The 26,347-nt window shown below is 42.3% G+C and overlaps 2 protein-coding genes across 3 annotated transcripts; one reads left to right on the forward strand and one right to left on the reverse strand.

Moving 5' to 3' along the window:
• Positions 1–44: 44 nt before the first annotated feature.
• Positions 45–22,785, forward strand: LOC109413212 (dynein axonemal assembly factor 4). The gene is made up of 2 exons (XM_019686935.3): positions 45–1,030; positions 22,464–22,785. The coding sequence occupies exons 1-2, from the start codon at positions 116–118 to the stop codon at positions 22,698–22,700; spliced, it is 1,152 nt and encodes a 383-aa protein (XP_019542480.3). The 5' UTR covers positions 45–115; the 3' UTR covers positions 22,701–22,785.
• Positions 22,709–25,412, reverse strand: LOC109413211 (uncharacterized). Of its 2 annotated transcripts, XM_062843368.1 has the most exons (4): positions 25,264–25,412; positions 25,066–25,192; positions 24,573–24,995; positions 22,709–24,516 (listed from the first exon to the last, which is right to left on the reverse strand). In XM_062843368.1, the coding sequence occupies exons 2-4, from the start codon at positions 25,149–25,151 to the stop codon at positions 22,806–22,808; spliced, it is 2,220 nt and encodes a 739-aa protein (XP_062699352.1). In that variant the 5' UTR covers positions 25,152–25,192; positions 25,264–25,412; the 3' UTR covers positions 22,709–22,805. The 2 variants fall into 2 exon arrangements, with proteins under 2 accessions (XP_062699352.1, XP_019542478.3); XM_019686933.3 differs by having other exon boundaries at positions 25,066–25,408.
• Between the last annotated feature and the right edge of the window lie 935 nt (positions 25,413–26,347).

The raw sequence follows: 26,347 nt of genomic DNA on the forward strand, positions 1-26,347 counted from the left end.
ACGCGCCAACGAAGCACGCGTCTGCGCGAATGTATCCTTGGTTACCACCCGCGAACTTCAAAGTTTGATCGTTGTTTATTGTCCTTCTTCGGAGGCAAAACAGTCGACCGTCAGGATGCCAGTGATATTGAAAGATTATTCTTGGAGTCAGAATTCGGATTGGGTGACGATTCAGGTGCCCTTCCCGAAGAATAATCTGCACCAGGAGGAAGTGTTCACGAGCGAGCGGTTGCTCAAGATCAACAAGGCACCGTACTACTGGGAGGTTCTTTTGGCGGAAGCGATTGCGGAAGAGGAGAGTCGATGTGCAATTCTAGAGAACGAAGTGGTGTTTAGCTTGAAGAAGAATGATGAGGGTGTGGAGTGGGGATACTTGGAAGTACAAGTGGAGCGCGGTGAGAAATTGAGATTGAAGGAAGCGTTTTTGAAGGAACATCAGGTGAAGTTAGAGGAGAAGACGAAACAACGTGCAATCGAGAAGGAGCAAAAGAAACGCGACGAAATAAGCAAGCAAATCGAAAGGGATGGGAACGAGAGACAAGCGATTGAAGATTTGTTGGCGGAAAGTAAACGGAAGGAACTGGAGAGAATGGAAAGCGAGAAAAAGGCGAAGGTTATTCCGAAGAAAGATACGCCACGTCCAAAGGAATTCAAGAAGCCAGTACCGATTCGTCCAACCAAGATAATAGAGGAAACCCCCCAAATCCGGCAAAGTGGAACGGTAGAAGTCTCGTTCACCAAAAGGAACTTTGTGACACCGAAGCGCGAATCCATGGAGCAGGACGAGCGCGACTGGATCATGAAGCAGGCAGCGGCGAAGAAGGCAACCGGTTTTGTGGATGAAGACTTGCGTCCAGAGGAGCGAAATCCCGAATGGCTGAAGCAGAAAGGAGACTCGTTCTTCCAGCAGGGTAACCATCTGGGGGCGATTTCCGCCTATTCGGCGGGAATTCGACTGACGAAGGAATATTACTCGCTGTTTTTGAACCGATCGGCTGCGCATTTCGCTATGGAGAACTATCAACGATGCGTAAGTTGTTTAAAAATGTTTAAAATTCGGATATTTCGAGACGCAACTATCAGATTCTTTGATTGCATATAAAACGCGGGAAAACTACTCAACTATGCAGCTTGGTTTAGATTCCCATTAACGATTCTGTTTCTTTATGAGATTTATTACTTCGAAGCCAAACACTTATTTTTTAAGAAAAACAAATACTTTATTCGAGATTTTTTTTTTAAATTTTAGTTCAACAATGAATCTAATTAGTCATTATTCTAAATTTTAGTTCCCAGAAAAACTTTTTTTGTTACTACACATTAACTCTATGTTTTACACTGCTCAAGCACTGTTTGGAAACAAAGAAAAAATGTTTTGCTTATCGCTTTTGTAGCTCCGTGGGGCTTCCTCATCCGCTCCAGAAAGAATTTAAGGATAAGTCCTAAAACAATCATTGGAAAAAACCCTTGGGGCATTTCCGGGGTAGTTTCTAAAGGAATTCCTAGACAAAATTTTGGACGAATTCCTGAGGGACTTTCTAAAGAAACACCCTCAAAACATCCCTGGAAAACTCCTAGAGAAGTCTCTTGAGGAGTGCCTGTAAAAAAAGTTAATGGGTAACTTCCTAAGGTTTTCTATGCAGTACGAATTTCAGAAGGAAACTTTTTGCAAAAACTGTAGGGGTTGTACTTGAAGGAATTAATGAATGGGTTCCTGAACAAATCCGTGGATGAACTCCTGAAAAGTTTCTTGGAGATAATTGTGAAATAATTCCTGAATGACTTCCTGGAGAATTTATTTCTTTGCTCATGTATCATATACAATTGAAAGAATTCCAATACTAGCCGTTGGAGGAATTCCTTTAGAAATCCTTGAAGTAATTCAAACAAGCTTCAGATAATCCAGGAGAATTTCTTGGGTGCATCCCTGGAAAAGATTATGGCTGGATTTCTGGAATTTCTAAAGGGACCCCTATATACATATTTGAAAAGATCCAGAGAGGATTTTCTGAAGGAATCACTTGTGGAATTCCTGGAGAAGACCCTGGAAGAATTCTAGGAGCATTCCATGGAGGAATTCCCGAAGGAATTCCTACACGTGTGCCTGGAGGAAACCCTGGAAGAAAGTATACCTGGAGAAATTCAAGGAGAAATCCCCGAAGAAATTCCTAGATGAATTTCTGGAGCAATCCCAGGAAGAATTTCTGGAGGAATCCTTAGAGCAGTTCTGGGAGGAATCCCTGGAGAAATTTCTGTAGAAACGTCTTGAAAGATATGTCTGAAAGTGTACCTGGATGAATTCCTGGAGGAATTTCTGAAGGTAAACCCGGAATACGTAGTAAAGTTTCTAAAGGGATCTTTGGAGAAATTTCTGAACAAATTCCTGGAGGAATTTCTGGAGGATCTTTCAAAGGAATTTCTGGAGGAATTTTTGGAGAAATTCTTGGCGGAACTCCTACAGGAATCCTTGAAAGAATTCCGGCAGCATTTCCTGATTAAATTCCTAGAGGAATTCCTAGTGAAAACCCTGGAGGAATCCGTGAAGTATTTCCTGGAAGAATCTCTGGAGGAATTCCCACAGAAATTCCTGAAGGAATTCTTGCAGAAATTACTGGGGTAATGCCTGGAGAAATTCTTAGATGAATTCCTAGATGAATGCCTGGAGGAATCTCTTCTTCTTCTTCTTCTTTTTCTTCTTTATGGCTCTACGTCCCCACTGGGACTTGGCCTGCCTCGCTTCAACTTAGTGTTCTTTGAGCACTTCCACAGTTATTAATTGAAGGGCTTTCTTTGCCTGCCATTGCATGAATTTGTATATTGTGAGGCAAGGACAATGCTACACTATGCCCAGGGAGTCGAGAAAATTTTCCCGACTGGAACGGGAATCGAACCCGCCGTCTCCGGATTGGCGATCCATAGCCTTAACCACTGGGCTAACGGGAGATCTCTGTTCCTCGAGAATTTCCTCATGGGATTCCCCCAGAAACTCTTTTTGCTGAGATTCCCCAAGCAACAACTCCTGCGGTTCTTCCAACAATTCCTAGGACTTCTCCACCCGAACCGAATACATTCTTCGGGAACCGAATACATCCACAGATTTCTCCGGGGTTTCCTCCTGGTATATATTCATGGGATATCTTTTATGTTTCCTCCAGGAATTTCTGATGGGATTATAATAGATATTTGATTTCTCCCGAAATTCTTTAAGGAATTTCCTCTAGAGATATTGGGATTCCTTTAGCTGGAATTCTTGGAGGAATATTATGAGAAATCTCTAAAATAGTCCATGGATAAAATCACTGCAAAAATTCCTGGATGAGTATTCAGAAAAACCCATATGAAGATTGCCCGGAGGAATCCTACCAAGAATGCCAGGAAAAATCACTAGAGGAATTCCTACAGGTATAACAGTAAGAATTTCAGGAGAATGCATTCCCGAAAGAATCACAGAAGGAAGTGCTTGTGGAATCCCAGCTGAAGCTCCTGGATGAAGGTCAAGAGGACTGCCTGAGGGAATCCCCTCGAACAATTTAAGGAGAAATCCCAGAATAAAATTCCTGGAGGAAACACCGAAGGAACTTTTGGAAGAATCCTAGAAAGATTGAATCATCCCAGCAAGATATTTTGAAGGAATCTCTGGAGAAATACTTAGAAGAATTCCGGGAGCTATTAACCCGTTTGACCCGAGGTAAAAAATTTCAGCCCATTTCTCAACTGAACTCAACCAAATTTAGAACACAAACTCGCACAACACTATAGTTTTGGAAATGAAGGAGATTAACATTTTCTTGGACTTCTGAACAGATTAAGGCCGGTGGGTCACTGGGTCAAATCAAGGTTCTCTGTACTCAAGGCATGACTACGCTTAGTTTATCAAAATTCCCTTGAAATAGTTGTGAGAGACCTCTTCCCTGACACATTATGGAAAGTGAGTTTATGTAGTCAATAGAGATTCTACACCGGCAAAACATGTGATTACAGTTCATCAACAGCTCATAGAACTCAAGGCCTGACTTCAATCGAGATGTCCCGTGTATTCAGGAATCTGGTCGAGGAATTGACTTACCCCTGTTCAAAGTAGTATTGGTTTCTGGAGCTAACCATTGTTTTCCGCGTGCAGAAAACTCTCATCCGTCTATGGTTCTCTGAAGTCAAGGCATGACTTCGCTTAGGTCATCAAATTTTCCTAGGAATTGTTGTGCGAGACTTTTTTTTACACATGATAGAATATGAGTTCATGTAGTGCACAGAGGTTCCACAGAGGTAAAACATGTGATTATCAGCTTATCTACAGCCCAATGAACTCAAGGCCTGACTTCAGCCAGGCCATCCCGGGTACTCAGGAATCTAGTCGAGGCTTTTACTTACTCCTGTTCGATGAAGTATTGGTTTCTGGAGCTAACCGTTGTTTTCCGCATGCAAATAGGTCTAATTGTAGTCCATCTACGGTTCTCTGTAGTCAAGGCCAGATCGTCCAAAACTACTGTTCGTTGACATATTGGTTCAAGTATTGGTGCAAATAAAAGCGATAAGAATAATTGAAAATAATCCATGGTGATTATTTCGAGTGTTCATGTTTTGTAAGGATGGCTTCGGACAATCCATCGAGATATTCAGGATATATTAATAGTACTACAAGGGCAACACATGTTCTTAAAATGTCTCCGATGACCTATGGCACATAACATAAGTGGAACTCCATGGACAGAGTGAAGGAAAAAGTTGTATCCTTTTCTAGCACGCGAAACTGTTATATCTTTCATAAAAGGCATCGAACTGTCATTTATTTTGGTAAACAAAAAACATCTGATCCAACCAGTATTCCAGTTTTGGCAAAGAATACAGGAACGAAGATTGGCATCTAAGATATGCGCAAAACTAGCTGCTGGAAATCCACTTATTCATTTTGTCATAAATTCATTGAAATCTTCGAAATAACACATCCACGGTTTACATATCGATCTCCCTTTATATTTAAAGCCATAAAACGTATTTTTGACTTGAGTTTACAAAGTTTTATTACAATGTATGTCCTATTTTAGTTCTCCTCGTGCTGCCAGTCTAGATCTATGAGGTCTTTGCTTTACTTCACAGCCAAGAAAAATGGTATACATACTAGAAAATAGTATGACAATAATGTTATAATGCATTTGACATTTCGATGCCCTGTATACCAGCTTACGAACTCGGAAAGGCATCAACTTTTTGAGCCAGAGTTCCACTTATGTTATGTGCCTATGGGGTCAATAAGGGAACAATATCTCGTGTTAAATTTCCTTTGAGAAATGTTCGTTTCAGAAATGTTGAATATCTCAAGAGCTCAAAAGAAATCTATCGGAAAATCTCGAATTCGAACCTGTAGCAACATCAACTATCGTTAGGCAACCGAATGTGCAAACTCCCATTAAAAAACTTCGTTAAGAAGATAGTAATGGGGGTGCAAATCGTACTTGGCTTTTTTTTTGCCCGACTTGACCCAGTAACCCACCGGCCTTACTTCGTCCAGAAGTCTCTGAAAATTTTGATCCCGTTCATTTCCAAAACTATAGTGTTGTGCGAGTTTGTGTTCAAAATTTGGTTGAATTCTGTTGAGAAATGGGTTGTTGGCGATTTTTTGAACTTTTATTTTTTACCTAAGGTCCAACGGATTAATGTTAGAATTTCTAGAGGAGTCCTAGGAGAAAATGCTGGAAGAATCACAGCAGGAATTGCTCAAGGAATTCAGTTGGAGATCCTGCACGAAGGCCAAGAAGCGTTCCAGGCGGAATCCGATGAGAAATTGATGAGGAAATCTTTAAATTAAATCTCTTGCACAAAACAATCGTGGAGGAACATCTAAACGAATCTCTGGAAAAAAAATTTGGAAGGATTCTGGGATGTATCATTGTAGAAATTTCAGCAGAAATTTTAGGTGAAAGGAAACTATACAGAAATTTCTAGAGAAACCCCATTAGGAATGCCTAGAGAAATCCAAAGAAAAAATACTCATAGAAACACCTGCAGGAATCCCTGAAAGAACCGTTAGAGGAATTCTGGAGGAATCCATGAAAAAGGCCCTGAAGAAATCGCTGGGGGAATCTCTGCAAGAACCTCAGGAAGATTTCCTGGAAGAATTTCAGCAAGAATGCCAGGATGAATTCCTATAAGAATCAGTAGAAGAATTCCTGGAGGGACCATAGTAAGAATTTCTAAAGGAGGAATTGTTGGATGAACCGTAGGAGGAGTTGTTTGAGGAATCCCTGGATAAAATCCCTGGAGGAATTCCTGGCAAAACAACCGAAGGGATTTCTGTAAGAATTCCAGGAATATTGCCTGGAAGGATCCTAGCAAAATAGCCAAAAGAAAGCTCTAGAAGAATCTCTAAAATTTGTGAAGTATCACAGTTGGAATTTCTGTAGGAGTCTTAGAGAGAATAGCTGGAAGAATCTCAGAAAGATTTACTTGAGAAATGCCAGCTGAAACTTCTGGAGGAAGCTCACGAGGAGCTCCTGGAGGAACCCAATGAAAAAATACTGCAGAAATCTTTGGATAATATCTCTCAAGAGATTCCTAGAGGAATCACCGGAGGAACTTCTGAAAGAGTGTCCGAAATATGCCCATGAGCAATCTTAGCAAAAATGCCTCAAAAAATCCCACGAGAGATCTCTAGATAAATCCCTAGCAGAACTCCTGAAGGTATAACAGTGAGAATTTATGAAAGAGCCCTAGGGGAGAAATCACTGGTAAAACCACAGTTACAATTGATAGATGGATCTCAGCTGGAATTCCTGGATAAAATCTCTGAAGATGTTATTCGAGGTATCACCGGAGGAACTTCTAGAATAATCCATGGAAGATTGTCTGGAATGGTCCAACCAAGAGTTCTTGAAGGAATTTCTGGAGAAATTCTTTGTAGTAGGAATCGTTGCAGGAATGTCTACAGGAATTATTTGAGAATTGTGAAAGTGGATCTTTGAGTAAATACCTTTTTGTAAGAATCCGTAGAGGTAATTCCTAGAAGTATTCCTGGAAGTACCGCAGTTAGTGCTTCTGGAAGAGTTGTAGGAGAAATTGCTGGAAGAATCGCCACAGGAGTTTCTTCATAAATCCCAGCTAAGAGCTTCTGGAGGAATCCCATGAGGAATTTCTGGAAGAATCCCTGGATAACATGTCTGAAAGAATTCCTGGAAGAATCACCGGAGGAACTTCTGGAAGGATCCCAGAAAGCTTGTTTTGAATAATCCCACCAGGAATAGTGTAACCCCATCAGGAATGCGTGAAGGAATCCTAAGAAAAGTTCATTAAAAAAAAATCAAGAGGAATCAAAAGAGGAATACCTAGAGATGCTGCAAGACATATTATCACCATGATTGGTCACTTAGAAGAATACACTTGGCCATGTTGAAATCGGTTTATCGATTTTCCGGAATCCCGTTCGAGGGCCAAGTTTTGAAAATGGTTCAATACTGTCGTCATGTAGCATATCTACACTGCGACCACTTTCTATAGCCGCACCCTCAGTTTCACATGTCTAGCAATATCAAAGATACAATCGATATGGAAAACAATATGCATCTGATAGTTATTGCAAAATATGATGTTTGCAAGCATAACTTTCTTCATGTGTATATTTTCCATATCAAAAATACAGTTTTTCGACTATTTGGGCGACCATTTTCTATAGCCGCACTTCGGGTTTTCCTTAGATCAGCTGCTTTCATTCCTTACCGATCGTTTGAAGCAGCCGGTCGTGTGTACCGTGTCTGAATCGCAGTCAATCGCTTTGTAGCCGGTGGAGTTTTTTTGCCCACCTAGTGGTTTTTTATATCGCGAGTTATTTATCCTACCGAGGACGAAGACGATTGTCTTGGGCGATCCGCGATCGCGGGAAGGAAGCAGGCATTGGAATAGTGCACTGTGTAACGGAAATTTAATTACCCACGCCATCAATAGCGGGCCCGACAACAACAGCAGCGCGCGGCGGCGGCGGTGACGAGTGTGACGGGTGATACAAAAGCAGCAGCAGCGTTTTGTCTGTGCATCCGAGGCATCACCAACAAACAGCTATCTATACACTCGATAAGTATAATCGATATTCGATCTCGTTTTGTGTTGTCCCATTCCTCCGCTCATCACGTCATCACGTGTTAGTTGTTTGTCCACTTTGCAATAACAGTAGGCTGAGGCTCTACAGTGGGCTGAGGCTCAACAGTGGGCTGAGGCCCAAGGATGGCAGAAAATCACTTCAAGCGATAAATGATACAGGATACGAATAATCCAAGATTGCCTTGTCCTTGCAGTAGCATGATGCCGACGCCTCACACCGTGCTCGAATCACAGAACAATTAAAGCATCTGATGCACGCTTTATCGCGTGATGACCCTTTATCGGATCATGTTACAAGTCATGATAAATTTTATTCATCACATTGTTTGCCACTTATGCACCCGTAAGCCGCATTCATGATTCGAAATGATACGTTTATAAGCATATCTGGAAGTTAAATCACCAAGAATGCTCAAAAAGTGAATGAAATCACTAATTTATCATTTCGACTTCATGATAACGATCGCATCGCGCTCGCACATGTCGAGCGAATCATTCTTCTCGGAGCGAAGTTTGTTATGATGCTTGACGACAAAATGTTATCGTTGTTGCTATGATCGCGCGATGCCGTTCGACCGCGACACATTCGAAATCTGATCATGATCACTAGATTTCCATCCTTGCTGAGGCCAGAGTGAGCAATTGTAAATTTTTTTTTCTCTTTATATATATATTTTTTCTTGTGATTTTTTTTTTGCCGGTTTTTTTTTCTTCTTATTAGCTAACGTTCCACACAGAGTGTGTTAAAATATAAACCAATTTTGTATTAATTCTTCTCCTGCGCATGGATGAATCCAATGGAGGCGAAACGCCTCCCAATGATATTATTGCTCGTACGCGGTTTTATCAGCCATCTTCGCCTGGGCCTTGGGTTGTCTATTTCCGGCGCAAATGAAAACCATTGAATATGCTTTCGATCTCTCGAGAGCTGACGCGTAAGTATCCTGGGACCGTTATTCACCAAGTGAAAGCATCCAAGCTGCGTGTTACCGCACCTAGCTACAAAGCAGCAAATGAAATTGCTCAACACGAAGCGTTTACTGTTGAATACGCGGTCTATGTGCCAGCACGAGAAGTGGAGGTGGAGGGGAAGATCCTCGACGAAATGCTGACATGTGAGGACATCAAGACCGGCTTTGGTCGATTCAAAAATAGGTCAATTCCTGATGTGGCTATCCTAGACTGTAAACGCTTATCTAAGGCTTCCATGGAAGGAAATAAAAAGGTGTACTCGCCTTCAGCGTTTTTTCGAGTGACTTTTCCTGGTTCCGTCCTCCCGGAATTTGTTGTAATCGATGGTGGTTTTTACCCAGTGCATCTTTTTAGGCCGAAGGTTTTTAATTGTACCAAATGCAAGCAGTTTGGTCACAGTGATAGCTTTTGCGACAACAAGCCCCGTTGTGGCAAATGCAACCAAGCTCATTTGGAGGACTCTTGCACACAGGAAGCGGAAAAATGTAGCTACTGTGGTGGAGATCCACATGACTTGCAAGTTTGCCCGGCTTACAAAAGACGCATTCGAAATGAGAGTCGCTCTATTATAAGGCGCTCCAAACAGACATATGCGGAGATGGTGAAATCTTTTAAAACACCAGATTCCGTGTCTGAATCAGCTGTCCCAGTTGAAAATCCCTATCAGGAGTTGTCTTCCGATGATCAGGACGATGGCGAAACTGATGAGGGTGGATCTCTTTCGGAGGTACACGCACCTGGAAAAAGGAAGTCATCATCTTCCCCGGGATTGCGCCGAAAGGTCTTTTTGAAGTCTTCCCTCAAAAGTTTGCCTAATGCCAAAGGAGGCGGGGTAAATTTAAAAACTCCGAATAATCAGGTTCCTTTAGCTTCAGATCCATGTTGTAGCAAGAATCTGTCATCCCCGTCTCCGCCTGTTAAATACACTTCAAAGACAAATATTCGACAAGGTAGCAAGAAAAAAGCTACCAAAGTTCCTCGCACTTCAAGCAAGCCTCCTAGACCCAAGCGAGGACTGTTTACTTTTAGGGTTCTCGTGGATCGCTTATATAATGCCCTCAGCCTTCCAGAAACATTTAGAGGCATTATTGATATGTTTATACCTACAGTAGAAGAGTATCTTCGGAATCTGACACAATCATGGCCCCTCCTTGCTGCGATCATATCTTTCGATGGATAACTCATCAAGTGAGGTACAAGATATGATCACTGTGTTACAGTGGAACTGTCATAGTCTAAAACCTAAATTAGACCTGTTTAAGTTTTTGATTCACAACTCTGACTGTGATATATTTGCCCTTTGTGAAACATGGCTTTCTTCTGAAGATGAACTCAACTTCCACGATTTTAACATTATACGCCAGGATCGAGATGACCATTATGGAGGGGTCCTTTTGGGGATCAAAAAGACTTACTCATTTTATAGAATTCCAATCGCGACTCATCCTGGCGTAGAAATCGTCGCTTGCCAAATAAACGTAAAGGGTAAAGAACTTTGCGTAGCTTCCGTTTACATTCCTCCAAGAATTTCAATTAACCGCCGTCATCTTGCTGCGGTTGCTGCACTATCACATCCAGTTTTAATTCTGGGTGATATGAACGCACATGGTACAGGGTGGGGCGAACCATATGATGATAATAGAGCGGCCATTTTCTATGATTTGTGCGACGATTTCAATTTGAACATTTTAAATACAGGTGAAGTGACACGTATTGCATCTGACGGCAAAGAAAGTCGTCTCGACCTATCACTGGGGTCAAGTTCACTATCATTCGATTGCTTGTGGAAGGTAATCGAGGATCCTCATGGTAGTGATCACTTGCCCATTATAACCACCATAAAGCATAATAGTGAAAGGTCAGACCAACCAATTCAGGTTCCTTTTGACCTCACAAGGAATATCGATTGGCAAAAATATGCAGAAGCGGTATCTTTTGGCATCGAATCATTCAACCCCCTCCCACCTTTGGATGAATATCGATTCCTGTCAGAACTGATATACAAGAGTGCATTAGAATCACAAAAACGACGAGTTCCAAGTGCAACTTTCAAAAGAAGACCCGCCACACTAGGCTGGAATGATGATTGCACCCAGTTGTATCTTAAAAAATCTGATGCTTTCAAAGCTTTTCGTAGGCATGGTACTTCAGATCTTTTTCAAGAGTATGCTAAGCTCGAAAGACAGCTGAAGAACCTGCTGAAAGCGAAGAAGCGTAGTTATTGGCGACACTTCATTGAGGGCCTCTCTAGAGAAACTTCAATGACAACGCTTTGGAGAGTGGCTCGCAACATGCGAAACCGCTCTTCTTCTAATGAGAGTGACGAATACTCCAACCGTTGGATATTTAGCTTCGCGAAAAAGGTCTGCCCAGACTCAGTCCCAGCACAACCGATTTCTTGGGAAACATCCTCAGGAGACGGTTCTCTGGACAGACCCTTCACTATGCTGGAATTTTCTATGGCTCTTCTTTCATCAAACAATTCCGCTCCGGGACGCGATATGATCAAGTTCAATCTTCTTAAAAATCTCCCAGATATCGCGAAAAGACGATTACTGGACCTGTTCAACTCATTGATGGAGAATAACATTGTTCCGCCAGAATGGAGACAGGTCAAAGTAATAGCTATTCAAAAGCCTGGTAAACCAGCGTCTGATCATAATTCATACCGCCCAATTGCTATGTTATCATGTTTAAGGAAATTGTTAGAAAAAATGATCCTATCACGACTCGACCATTGGGTTGAATCGAATGATTTGCTTTCAAATACACAGTTCGGGTTTCGCAAGGGCAAAGGAACAAACGATTGTCTAGCGTTGCTTTCAACAGATATTCAACTGGCCTTTGCGGAAAAGGAGCAACTGGCTTCAGTTTTCTTGGATATTAAGGGCGCCTTTGATTCAGTTTCCATAGGAATATTGTCAGAAAAACTGCACAATAGTGGACTTCCAGGAATTTTAAATAATTTCTTGTATAATTTGTTGTCAGAAAAACATATGAGCTTCAATCTCGGACAACTGACAACTTCCAGAATTAGTTACATGGGCCTACCCCAAGGCTCATGTTTAAGTCCCTTGCTTTATAATTTTTACGTGAAAGACATTGATAGTTGCTTGGAAGGACAATGCACGCTAAGACAACTTGCAGATGATGCTGTGGTTTCTCTAAAAGGCCCACATGCAGAAATGTTGCAAAGACCATTCCAAAATTCTCTAAATAATCTGTCAATCTGGGCAAGAGATTTGGGGATCGAGTTTGCTCCGCAAAAAACTCAATTGGTTGTGTTTTCTAGAAAGCGGAACCCAGCCCAACTGAAACTCAATCTTTTGGGAATAGAAATCGACCAGTCTTTGACTTCGAAATACCTTGGGGTCTGGTTTGATTCAAAAGGCACTTGGGGTACCCAAACTAAGTATTTGGTGCAAAAATGTCAGCAAAGGATCAATTTTCTACGCACAATTACCGGAACATGGTGGGGTGCTCACCCGGAAGACCTCATAAAACTTTACAAAACGACTATTCTCTCTGTTCTCGAGTATGGCTCTTTCTGCTTCCACTCAGCAGCAAACTGCCACCTAATAAAGTTGGAACGAATTCAATACCGTTGTTTGCGTATTGCTCTCGGTTGTATGCACTCAACGCATAATGCGAGCCTAGAGGTCCTGGCAGGGGTGAAACCTCTCCAGAACCGATTCTGGGAGCTCTCGCTAAGGTTACTTATCAAGTGTGGAGTGAGCAACACACTTGTCATTGAAAACTTCGAAGAAATGCTCAGTCTGAACACTCAATCAAAATTCATGAGAATCTATCTGTTCTACATGTCATCTGACATAAGCCTACCAAGTTATAATCCTCCTCGTGTACACTTCACTAATGACAGTTCCTCTGTTAAATACGATCTGTCCATGAAACAAGCTATTCATGGAATACCAGATCAACTTCGATGTCTATCTATTCCTCGCATTTTTAACGAAAAGTACCAAAATGTCAATTCCTGTAAGAGATTCTTCACTGATGGGTCTCGCATAAATGGATCCACTGGTTTCGGTGTCTTCAATGAAAATTTCACCGCCTTCCGCAAACTTCAGGAACCTTGTTCGGTTTATGTTGCTGAGCTAGCAGCAATCAATTTCGCTTTGGGGATGATTTCCAACATGCCCGTAGACCATTTCTTCATCTTCTCGGATAGCCTTAGTTCGATTGAGGCACTCCGGTCGATGAAACCTGTAAAACATCCATCTTACTTACTTACAAAAATAAGGGAGCAGATGGGTGCACTGGTCGAAAGATCATACAAGATTACCTTTGTATGGGTCCCCTCACATTGCTCAATTTATGGCAATGAGAAGGCGGACTCTCTCGCAAAGGTGGGCGCACAGGAAGGTGAGATCTATGATAGAAGAATTTCACATGATGAATTTTTCCATTTTGTTCGCCAGAGTTCTCTTCAAAGTTGGCAAAACGATTGGCGAGATGGCCAGCTGGGACGGTGGTTACATTCCATTATTCCTAATGTTTCTTTGCGAGTGTGGTGGTATGGTCTGGATGTAAGTCGCAATTTCATTCGCGTAATGTCAAGACTTATGTCCAACCATTACTCGCTAGATGCGCATTTACACAGGATTAACCTCGCGTTGAGCAATGTTTGTACTAAGTGCGGTTCCGGTTATGATGACATCGACCACGTAGTTTGGCAATGTCCGGATAATGACGCCTCCAGAGCACTACTTTTGGATACCCTTGAGGCCCGAGGTAGACAACCCTTTGTTCTTGTGAGAGATGTGTTGGGGACCCGCGATGTCACATACATGGGATGTATTTTCGACTTTCTTCGCTCTGCTGGTATAAAAGTTTAATTCGCTTGTGTTTTCTTCTCCAGTTTTTTTTTCTCTGTTTTGTCCTCTTTGTGTTACTAAGCTGCTCCTGGCCATCCGGAAGACCAAGTCCCACAACAAGTTGGTACCAGCACCACAAGGCACCGAATACGCTAGCAAGATGTGATTCACCCCCGGATGAGCTGCAGTGAAACCTTTGGTCCAATCCTTACCCTGTCCATCCCTCAAAATGTGACCTTCTAACCTCGAGCTGCCACGAGTACCCTGGCTTCCACCCATTACTAACAGATATCATTAAAAAGTTATTACTATGTATAGTGTATACTATTAAGTACAAAAAAAGATCTTCGGCTCCGTAAAGCGTTATACGCAATTGAGCCCCAAATAAATGAACTAGATAAAAAAAAAAAATTAGATCAGCTGCTTTATCATAAAATAAAGCTTATCAAGATCAAACCAAAGAAGTTTAACGAAATACTTAAGTAACAAGGTCTTTTAATACGAGAAATAGGGCACAGACTTGGTAAACTGGTGTTTTATGGATAAATTATTAAAGATATCCCAAAAAACTAAAAAAAAATCGAATTAAATCTCAAGTATAAATGCTGCTGACTTAAAACAATCATTGCATTATACTTCCGGTTTCAATTTTATGCGTATAACCCCTATTAATCTAATTAAATTGTAAAAAAATCGATGTTTTAAGCTTTTAAATGGAAAATTCATAAGTTTTTGTGTATCAATCCTGATGAAACTTGGAAAAGACATCGTATACAACATCAATATACAATGAAGATACTTCGGGAATTCATCAAACTCAACTTGGAAGGTCAGCATTGTCTTCGCTACCATTTAAACATAAGATGAATATTTTAAATTATGAAGACGATTTGTAATAACAGCTTTTATCCAACTTTCCATCAATTTGACGATATTTGGTTAAGTAAAAATGATATGTTTCTATCAAAAGATTTCAAATATAGATGTTTCTGTTCATTTTGGGGCAAAAGAAAAGAAAGGGGTTATGATTGTAGTCTTCCTGTAGTTCTGGTTGATTTTATATCATAAATTGTAAAATTGGGCTAAATTTAGTGAAGTGCTGGCGCAAAATTAAGCTCTTGCATCCATTAGGATTATTTAAATCTGTACTCATGAGGATCATTAGCAACTGTTTAGTTTAATTTTCAGTGATATAATGTCATAAATATTGCGAATTCATCCAAATAAAGCGAATATAAGGCTAAATTTAATTCTAAAGTTCCAGAAAGTGGTTGTTAAATTGGTATTACAGCCTTAAATCTTATAAAAATCATCCATGAAATCATGTTTCAAATAAATATTGCCGATAGGATGCAATACAATATATTTGTCAACTTAAAATATTGTTTTTGTGATTTAAAGAGAACTTTTAAGTAAAAATAGTGAAAGTTAACTAGTTTTTTGTACTAAGAAAACTAATTGGTTGATTTTTTCATTGCTTTTCGTTACTTTTATTTCCAATTTGTTTAATTCTGTCATTTGAGACAGTTTGATCAAATGATTTCTTATAAAAAATCAGATTACCGAAGAAGAACCCGTAGTGCGGCTATAGAAAATGGTCGTCCAAATTATGGAAATAACGTGTTTTTCGCTTAACAAACGAATAGTTTACAATACCTATTCATGTAAATCATATATTTTACAAACACTAGTTGATACACATCGTTCCACATATCGATTGAATCGTAGAAATTGCTAGAAGTGCGAAATCGTGGGTGCGGCTATAGAAAGTGGCCGCAGTGTAGGTATTCCTTTATGGATTTCTCCCGATTTTTTTTTTCAATTAACTTTTCTTAGGCTTCCTCTACGCATTCCTGATGGGGTTACACTACCCAACAAACATTTTTGCTGTACAAGAATGAAAAAAAAACAACTCTTGAGCAAACTTTAGCTTAAGAAACTGCAGTTCAGCCAGTCTTGTTTCTTGGGTATTCCTGGAGGGATTAAGCAAGACAATCTCTCTGGGATCCTTCAGAAGTTCCTCCGGTGATTCATGGGGCTACCCCGTTTGGCATAATGCCATTTGGCATAATTCTAAACTGCCGTAATTCTGCAAAGTGACGTAAGCGCCATTCAGAATGTCGACAATTTTTGGTATGTTATATATAATACTAGCTGACCCGGCAAACCTTGTATTGCCCAATGAAAATATGATGATGTAGGCTTTTTAATGTTATCGAACTTTTGTACTTCTGTAATCGAGTATGATGTAAATGCGATCTTGTGGAATTTTTAACGGTTCATATTTTTTTAGTATTTGCTATTTTCTTGTAATATTTGAGTTAGGTTTTGCTGCCTTTTCATCATGTATATACAACCACCCTAAAGATATAAAGGCGAATTGAGCCGTTCAAAAATAATACTGATTGGTTCATTTGTTCGTTAGCTACATATATGGCTACTAAGGGACCATTTGACACATTCATTACCATCTGTTTCTCCATCTATTCCCTTCCTACAATCCCCAATTCTTGACTTAGAATTAGTTCAAACTGATATCAGAACATGCTTCTTTCCTGAGAAATACACCTTTTGTATTTTTGTTGCCTGAATGTATTTTATTTTTGCTTTAAATTGCTGTTTCATTTGTATGAGGAGGGCTCTTTCTATATAACAGTGTAACGCGAAAGAATAGCCTATTTTTAAAAGAAGGAATAATCTCAGATGAAGTAAGCGGATTGATTGTAAACTAACAGTGTATGTAACATAAACGAAAAGGAAATATCTCATAGAGTCATAGTTTTTGAAATGATCCTATTGTCCAAGGAGAATTAAAAAAAGGGTAATTCTCAGATGGAGTGAGCAATAAACTCTGTCTTTCAGAAGCAAGGGCCTTCTATAAAAGATATGCAGAAACAACTTTTTTTATTTATATGAAAGCATCTCCCCTACTCCCAAATAGAGGAAAGGATAACACCATTAAAGAAACATGTCTTGCTTTATGTAATTTTCACATGCCGAATTTGGTTCTTTATATTTACTGGTTCTCAAGTTATGCAAAATGTCTAATTCATTTATATTGAAGCCCCTCTTTCCAGAAGGAGAGAGGTCATTCTTGTTCCATTTGCACTGGAGCCCTCATTTCTAGAAAGAGTTCTACATCATCATTGAAATAAATATGTTTTGTCTTCTAAAACCTCCACATGCCAAATTTGGTAGCTCATTCTAATGGTCTCGCTCGCTTGTCTCGCTAATTGATGAACGGTTCACTCCGATACTCGAAATTCTTAATTGTCTTTTACAAATTTGCCATATTTTAATTTTCAAATTTTAGGGGATTTTGGGAGGAATACTCGCGGAGCGCGTCTGAAACCGACGCAAATCCCCTAAAACGTCCAAGAGGACTCCAGAAACCTTTCTGACCAGACCCTTTTTGTGACAATTTGAACATCAAAAACGCATAATTACGAACAACCTAAAGGCACCTTATTTTTACGACAAAGACTGATACCTTCATCTTTGCGATTCATCGAATAGTTTTCGGTTTGAGCGTTTAAACACCCCTAGGTTAAGTGTTCTGTATGATCACCGTGGTCCATCCGTCATATTTATTCTGATGGGCAGTACCTTTATTTCCTGGTCTGTAAATGCCAGTGCAGCTGCACTATCTAAGGCCATCCATGTGTGGTTAATACCTCCAAAGTACTTCCGGTGACAGGTTTGGAACGTCTATGCATCATTCGTTGATTTGTTTTTTGTCATGTGGCTGCGATATTTGCCGACTACCAACCGTCAATGTGTGGGTCACCTTCTTAATGACATCTGCTACCACTACGATTTAACATCACCAGTCCTTGGACCGGAACTAATACAGCCCTTGTAGGTCCTCTCTTACTGGTTCTTATTTTGCTTTAACGTGTATCCTGTTGGTGACATCCTAAGATTTTTATTATTTGTATGTTCCGCCGAAAGTTGGCGGAAATTTCATGTTTTTTTTTTTTGTCTTGTTATTGTCAGAAGGCCTCACATGACTGAGATGGTTACTCCGCTACCAAACCGTTACAACCTAGCATTGATGAAGGGCGTAGGGCATAGTCATCATGATTTTTATATTGGGATGTGGCATGGCCGTCAACCCAGAAACACCGTTCTTTGCGATTGGCTAAAAGTAGTGCAGCGTAGTGTTGCTACAGCCCCCCCCCCCCCTTTCTATTCAGATATGGGAGGAATTGGGGCAAAGACATACTCCCGTTCATGTAATTTGGTCTACATTAAAATCACCGGCCACCCTGACGGGACCAACTATTTTATTTAGGACCTCTTCCCGTATTATAAAATACGGTCTCACACGGGTCGACTCTGAAGTCAAAATGGCTTCCGAGTCTATACGCAGGACTAAAAACCCAGGAGAGACCTCTCTCGGCACGGTCACTCCAGTCTCGTCCTGGGCCGTGTCGATATTGCCAATGAGTGAAGACGCCTACATTCGCCAAAGCCGCTGGAACGATTCCGATGCCATTCTGGACCAACGGACATCCCCGAGCAGCCCCGCTGTGATAATCCGGCCCCACGGTAGGGCTATCGCACCCGTGCGTAACCGTGTGGGCCAACGCCGAAGGATTAAAGTAGTGTGTATCAAAACCGATCGATTTCTTGCTGCTGCTAGCTTGTGCGTGTAAGTAGTTGGCAGGCAGCTAGTATGGCTCTCCAATCGGACCTCCTCTAGGGCCGGGTGAGTTTCGTAGTAAAAAAAACCTGCAGCGTGTACATTACTTATTTGACATTTGTTGAGCAATGGGATCTTAGCAACGCACTCTAGATTGCTGTCCCGATAAACGTCGTACTGCCTGACTACTGCGTTTTTTGACACGTTGCTCCATAGGGACGTCCCCCGCAAAGTCACTTGTATGGGAGCCCCCCGTTCCAGAGACCGGAGAGGTCTCACACCAAGCTAAGAACCTTCCCCGGCCCCAACAGCACCCACACACAAAATTTCACACCGATCGGTTCAGTAGTTTCCGAATGCATAGCGGTCAGACAGACAGACAGACAGACAGACAGACAGACAGACGGAAATCCATTTTTATATATATAGATCCGGATTAAAAATAACACTGTGGTATGCAAGATCTAGTCGTAATCTATGATCTATGGAAAGAAACTTAGAGGATGGCCAAGAGTTTAATGCATAGTAACCAAAAAATGGGTCAAAAGCATCAATGTCGCTTATCAGGTATCAGAAGGCCGGCTCCAGAGGCACGTTATCCTCCATTTGGGACATTTGTGCCATCGCCATACATATGAGCCTATTTCATCATTTACCTGAGGGAGAATGGGACAAGGGATGGGAATTGGGAAAGAGAAAGGTGATGAAATAGGAAGAGGTGCCCTAGAAGAGGGAATGAACGCATAAGCGAAACGAGAGCTCATAGCTCATACCACAACGGGGTTAATCAGTGCCCTGAAAAGGACACTGTAAAACGCATAAGCGTAAAAAGAGCCTATAGCTCATTGGAGGCAGCTTGCGACGTCATGCGACTTTCAATATGACATAGAAAGGCACGTCATCAAAAGCATCCTCAATATTCAAGAAATCACCCAAGCAAAAACTACGTTTGAGCGAGTGCTTTCTTGAAAACGTATACAACTTTGTGTAAAAGAGTCACTGTGGACATCCCAAATTGGGAGACATGTGAGTTCACATGAACAGGCATGTTAGCCAGACGAACATCACAGATGTGATAATCGACAATGCGTTTCGAGCATTTCAGAAAGAACGACGTAACCAGATAAATCTGGAACTTATTCCTTCTTTTTACAACGCGCGCACCCTTTCGGGATAAAACTACAGAGTAATTTCACGCCATGAAAATACCCAATAGAAAACTACAAGCGTTCAAAACATGTTTGAAAAACTCAAATCCCTCTGGAGATAAATAGGACAAAGCCCCATTTGCTGCAGGAGATTTGAAGTAAGCAGAGCTTTTTAGTGCCCACTAAATCGATTCTATAGCTACAATCCTCGGGGTAGAAGCTAAAGATTCGTAGCTATACAAAAGACTGGTTTATCCGAAGACATTTAGAACTTGAACAGGTCCGAGTTCCATTCAGGAATACCTCTTTCGGTCCGCACAGACCGCAGAGGACAAGCTTCTTTCAAAGCAGTAGCTATGGTATACCACAATGAAGGGCGGTATAATAACAAAACCATAATGAAACTCTCTTGGAGCAGCAATGGAAGCGAGTTATCCATAAAATGTGATCGCAACCAATTATTACAGGTTCCCTAGCTTGTTGAGCAGGGACGCCTGAATACGCAAAGTTTGCGAAGGAACACTCCAAAGTGCAAAAAGATCAAATGGAGAGTCCTCATCTGACACATGCCAATCAGCCAACCAACTGACAAATTCTGCTCATGCAGAGTTGGGTTAGGTGCAATTCTATGTTAAGTTAACCATGAACTGTACTACCTAAGTATTCCATCAAAGTGAAGCATCTCAAATCAATGTTTGAGCTACTTCAGATGATATAATCATCGTAGCAATACTGCCAAACATCAGCGAAAAGATGCTGAAAACAAGAGCTTGCTTGAAGGCATCCATAAGGAAAGGTTGAAACATACTGTTAACGTTATTCTAAAATATAGCATGCTCGAGGCACGACAGTTCATCTATAATGAAAAAAGCAAAGCTGGGTTCACAAGGTAACCTATACAGAAGTTACCCTACGAAATTGAACTTTTTGAAGTAGATCCACTTGGGCTACATACGCTTTTTACGCTGAAAATTGTTCTGAGGTTTCCTTGTCGTAGCCACTACCCAAACTAGACAGGATTACACTCTTCACAATCACAGCACAAAAAGGAAACATCAACGACCAACCAAATCGGTGTTAATTGAAAAACGCCAATGGCGAAACGCATTAAGCGAACCCATATAGGCAGTAATGTAAGCTAATTAACAACATTTGAATAACCCCGCCCTTATTTAGCCTCAAATTTGAGACTTAAGAAGGGCAACTGATTATCTCAGAGAAACGCAAGGTCCACTGCACCATTGCTCCGGTTAGCGCAGTAAGGGCGTAATACTGTGGAGGACGCCCTAATTCTCCACAGGCTCCGTTTGTGGTTAGGTTTTTATTAGACCCCCCTAACCATTCATTCTTTGGCACGGTAAGCATAAAGCCGCATAACACCATGAATTAGGGGTCACCTGTTTAGTGGACTCTTACAACTGGATCAGGCGGTCCGTAGTGTTATTCTTAGCCGATTGAGATAACCGCTACCGACACTACACAGCTATCTAGGCTGATCGGGAAAAGAAGTTAACATTGATGGTCAACTTCCAAACGAACCCGAACAGCCGGCAAATGTCGCTTACGTCACTTTGCAGAATTACGGCAGTAAATGTAAGATGTGAGAAGCTAAAAATGGTCAACTTGATTAATTCTACTGCCTAAGGTCCCATATTTGACCTTCAATAAGTTTTCTAGTGTTAATAATGAGTAGGGTCTTGTACCATTTGGGCAGGTGTACCTATTTTGGGCACTTGCTGCTATAACTAAGTCAATTTCAAATCGATTGATTTGAATTTTTGTATAGAGTTAGATGCTGTACGTGCCTAACACTATACAAAAATTCAAATCAATCGGTTTGAAATTGAGTTAGTTATAGCAGCAAGTGCCCAAAATAGGTACACCAGCCCAGATGGTACAAGACCCTATATGGTACATGCATTTTTAGCATCGATGGAAAATAATGAATTGCTTGAAGTGTCTATGATGTATATTTTAACACAACAGATATTGACGCGAAAAATTACACATAAAAATATTTGCACACAGTTTCTACACAAAAATGTTTATACACAGTAAAAATGTATTACAAAGTTATTGTTATGCCAAGCGACCATTACCTATGCTAAACGACTATTATGCCAAACGGGATAGACCCGATAATATGCTATAACTTTTAAAATCATGAAGTTTGATATGTCGCATAATGGTGTTTATTCATCTTCGAAACAAGCTTCATGCGTTCGTTGAGAAACTGACTGCACATATGTAAGAGAAAGTAAGTCATGGCAAGCTACGACGGAAGGGTTCCTGAAAGAATTCAAGAATAAATATCGAAAGGATTATTATCAGTACTTCATGGAGGTCCTTTCAGAAATTTCTGGAGAAACCATAATGTGGTATCCGAACACTTTTCATCAATCAGCCGATATTTCTACCATCCACCACGTGGTACCACAATAATGCTCATTGAAATTTTTGAAGGATTCCTGGATAAAATCTATAAAGAATTCCAAAGGAATTCCATAAGAAAACCTTTAAAGAATCCCTGGAAAAATCACGGAATAAGTTGGTGTAGTTCCCAAAATGTTATATTTCGCAGAATTCCGTTTCCCGAAATTCCTACATTTTGTCTATCTTTTTGTTACCTAAATATTGAAGTTGCGTTCCGGATTTCGGGATATATGACCAGCTCAGTTAATGATCTGATAGTTGCGTTTTCGATTATCTGAGATCACAAATTTTGTCCAACATGGACCAATCTCATAGATCATAAGCTTACCTCTGGAATCATTGCAGGCTGAAGACTGCTCCACGGCACTCAATCTACTGGATCCCCCGGTGGAATCGAATCGAAAAGCAAGGGTCGCCTGCCTAGCCCGAAGAGGCGCTGCCCTCACTAAGCTTGGATTTCTCCGGCAAGGATGTGACGAGCTGATCGCCGCCTGCAAACTGGATCCACAAAACGAGGGCCTCCGACGAGAGGTGGAAATGGTGCAACGAAAGCTGAAGGAATGTGATACGGATTCAGAGTAGCCGGCGCGTGCGGTTTGAACCATACAATAAATCTTATATTGACTGTTTCCGTTCAACAACACTCAAGTAAAAGTTTTAACAACAATCGTTTCTTTTTTTTTTTGTTCACTCGCTTCCACTAGGGCTCGGACTACCAGCAGTCGTGGTCGTCGAATGAATCGGCTTGTAGATGCCCAGGTTCTGCAGCAGAGCCTTGGGTGATGGATCGCGTCCCCGGAACTGACGGAACACTTCCGACGGATGGCATCCACCGCCCAGGGCAAGGAACGTTTCACGGAATCTTCGGCCGGCATCCGACTGCTGGCCTTTGGATTTGGCCTCCACGAAGGCACTGTAAACGTCCGCGGCGACCATTCGGGACCAGAGCCGGCTGAAGTAGGCCGCTCCCCAGTCACCGGAGAAGATGGTGGTCATTGAGCAGGGATGGGCGTCTTTTTTGTCCAACGGGAAGGTATGGAACTGCGGGTATAGGTTCTTGACGATGTCCCACCAGTAATCGGATGTGAGGTGCAGGTCAAGATCCAGATGGGAGAAGTATAGCTCCCTACATAGGCTGTAACCGGCCAGGTGTTTCTGGTTTTTCTGGATGGCTGCGATGCATTCGTCTGGAAGGGGTTGTTCCGTGCCGTAGTGGGAACTGATTGAGCGAAGAACATCCGGATCGTACAGCAGATGGGTCAGGACGTGTCCCGAGATTTCAACGGCATCCCATTCGACGTTGGAAAGGCCAGCCAGTTCGCTGTAGGGCATCTCGGTCAGTAGATGTTGCAGGGCGTGACCAAATTTGTGGAACAAGATGTTTACATCGTCCAAAGACAACAGCGAAGGTTTTCCGTACAAAGGAGCTGGGAAATTGCAGATCAGAGCTGCCAACGGATTGTCTCCGGCGACGGTGCTCTTGTTCACAATTCCGACCATCCATCCGGAATTACCGGCCACGGATATCTTCTCCTCCTCGCGAGAGTATAAATCGGTGTAGAATCCGGCAATCGGCTCGGTGCCTTTGCTTCCATTGAAGATGTCGAAGAACTTAACATCCTCGTGCCAAGTATCCACGCCGGTCCGTTCCACAATCCGGATGTCAAACATCGACTCGGCCAGCTTGAACAGCCCACTCAAAACCTTCGGCATCGGGAAGTATTCTCTCAGCGCTTCCTTGTCAAAATCATGGCACTCAATTAGCTGCCTTCGCTTCCAGTACGGCACATCGTAGAGGTCCAGCTTGGCCTTGAATCCGTGATCTACGGCAAACTCCTCCAAGGAGGCCATCTCACTCTCCAACGCCGGTCTTGCGTACTGAAGCAACTCCGCCATAGTCCCTCTCAGTGCGTCCACTGAACCGACCATCTTCGTCTCCATGGACATGTCCGCATAGTTTTCGTACCCCAGCAACTTTGCCTGGCGCTTCCTTAACCCTCGAATCTGCTCCAGGTGCGTACTGTTCTCCAGTGACTTGTCCGTGTGATTCGAGCACTTCCTCGTGTCCGCCTGCCACAAATTCCACCGGTGAGTCCTATCCGGGCAGTATTCCAAAAACTTCTGAACCACGTACGGCTGCAGGGTCACCTTCCAGGGCCCCTTGATAACCTGGGATTGATCCACAGCCAAAGCCTGGAGCAACGTTGGGGGAAACTCCTGCATCAAAGCCGGATCTTTAATCACATGGGAAAACTTCTTCACGGCCACTTCACACTTTCCATGGAACTTGGACCGCTCCTGGGTTAACTTTTCCAGTACTTCTTTGAGTTCCTGCTTGGCCGATCCTTCCACCTTGATTCCGTTCAGCTTAGACTCCAGAAGGTACTTGCTGATCAATCTGAAAAAAACATCATTTAGGCATTGCATTCCGGTAAAACGATATCTACGACCTACCTGCTTTCTTCCTGCGGAAACTTCTGATTCTTGTTGGCTTCCTTCAGGGCGCCATAAATTGGCAGACTGTTGAACTTGCACCTTCTCGCTCCGCGGGCTCTTTCGTGAATGGTCAAGTAGCTCTTGGTCGGCATCTTCGAGCTGTTTCCCAAATACAGCGTTTTGGCCACTCCCCAGGTCGTCTCCAACGAAGCCCCTACCGTCTCCAGCGGCAGAATGACATCCTTAATCACGTCCAATGGACCACCTCCATCCGCTGTGATTTTCCCTTCAATAGCTTTAACCCCCTTCTCCACGGCAATCGCCTGCTGGCCAATCGCTCCGACGCACTTTTCGATCGTTACGCTGTTGAACTCCGGTAAACCATTCTCGGATTTGGCCAAGGGATTTCTCTCCGGAAGATCCTCCCCAATCTCCGGTACTCTAAAAAAAAAAAAAAACAACGAAATGATGTAAACATCTCACCTACGTAATCAATCCCAAAGATACTCACAGTACGATATAACCATGTCGCTTCTGGTTGGCCAGCAGGTTGGACCGGGTCAACAGAATCCGCTTTCCGCAGAACGAAACTGCCATCGTCGTAAAGGTATCGTGCTTTCTTGTTGTTCTCCCGCGGGCTTCAAATAAATCTCATCTCAAGCGGCGCCACCCTCAACCTAGTCGGCTCGATATTTTATTGCGTACTTACGTTTGTCCCTCACGCGCCCCGAAAAATTACGTCCGATTCCTCCGCCTAATCACCACTTTTCTTGTCGCGTTTTCGGCTCTTGCGGTCCCCGTTCCGGTCTCGCGTAACAACTTTTCGCTTTTCGTGGTTCGTCGGCTGACAGCTGACAGTTACCTACACATGCAGGATGCACTTTTCGCGGGTAGGGGTGCTCAAGAAGATTTCAATGTATTGTGCCACAGTTGACTATGCACACTAAGCTGTAATGAATATTAAATAGGTCAAAATCATGCATGCTATTCGAGGCGAAGCTACCGAAGTCCTTCTGGGCGGAATCGGTGGCAGCTGCGACGTACGTGATCAATCGGTCCCCCACCAAAGGTCACGAATTGACACCAGAGGAAGCCTGGAGCGGAAGGAAGCTGTGAGAGTTTTCGGTTCGAAGATGATGGCACACGTTCCCAAGCAAAAGCGGAAGAAGTGGGATGCGAAATCGATGGAGTGCATCCTGGTCGGTTTCGACGAGCTGACCAAAGCCTACCGGCCTACCGCCTTTACGACCCAGTGAAGAAGGATGTTCAAGGATCTTCAAGAGCCGTGACGTAGTGTTCATGGACGAACTGTCTCAATCCGAGACGCGGGCGCAACCAGTCGCCATGGAGAGCAAGCCAACTCGAGTGCGGACGTTCGTTAATTTGGACTTCGACGTCAGTCCGATAGAAGCGAATCCACCAGCTGAACCACCGCGGCCTACAGATGAAGAAGTTCCCGATGACGAAGCATCTGGATCCGATGAAGATTTCTATTCGCAAGCAGAATCAAGCGCAGGCGAATATTCAGATGTTGCTGAGGGTGACGTGACAATTACGGCGCTCCAACCGCGACAATCTTCATATCCACCGCAGTCTCAGGAGTTGAGGCGCAGCGATCGGGAGCGCGCAATTCCAGGCAAGTACAAAGATTATGAAATAAAATTTCAGAGCGTTCTACTAGGATGTTGTAGCTTTCATTTGCTGCCAAGAGAACTCAAATCGGTTGACAGACGGCTGAGATATTCATCAATATGCTAAATGTCAAAAATCTCTCAAAAAGCTAACCTATATGA

Source organism: Aedes albopictus, chromosome 1, assembly GCF_035046485.1.
Source record: "Aedes albopictus strain Foshan chromosome 1, AalbF5, whole genome shotgun sequence".
NCBI classification, from domain to species: domain Eukaryota; kingdom Metazoa; phylum Arthropoda; class Insecta; order Diptera; family Culicidae; genus Aedes; species Aedes albopictus.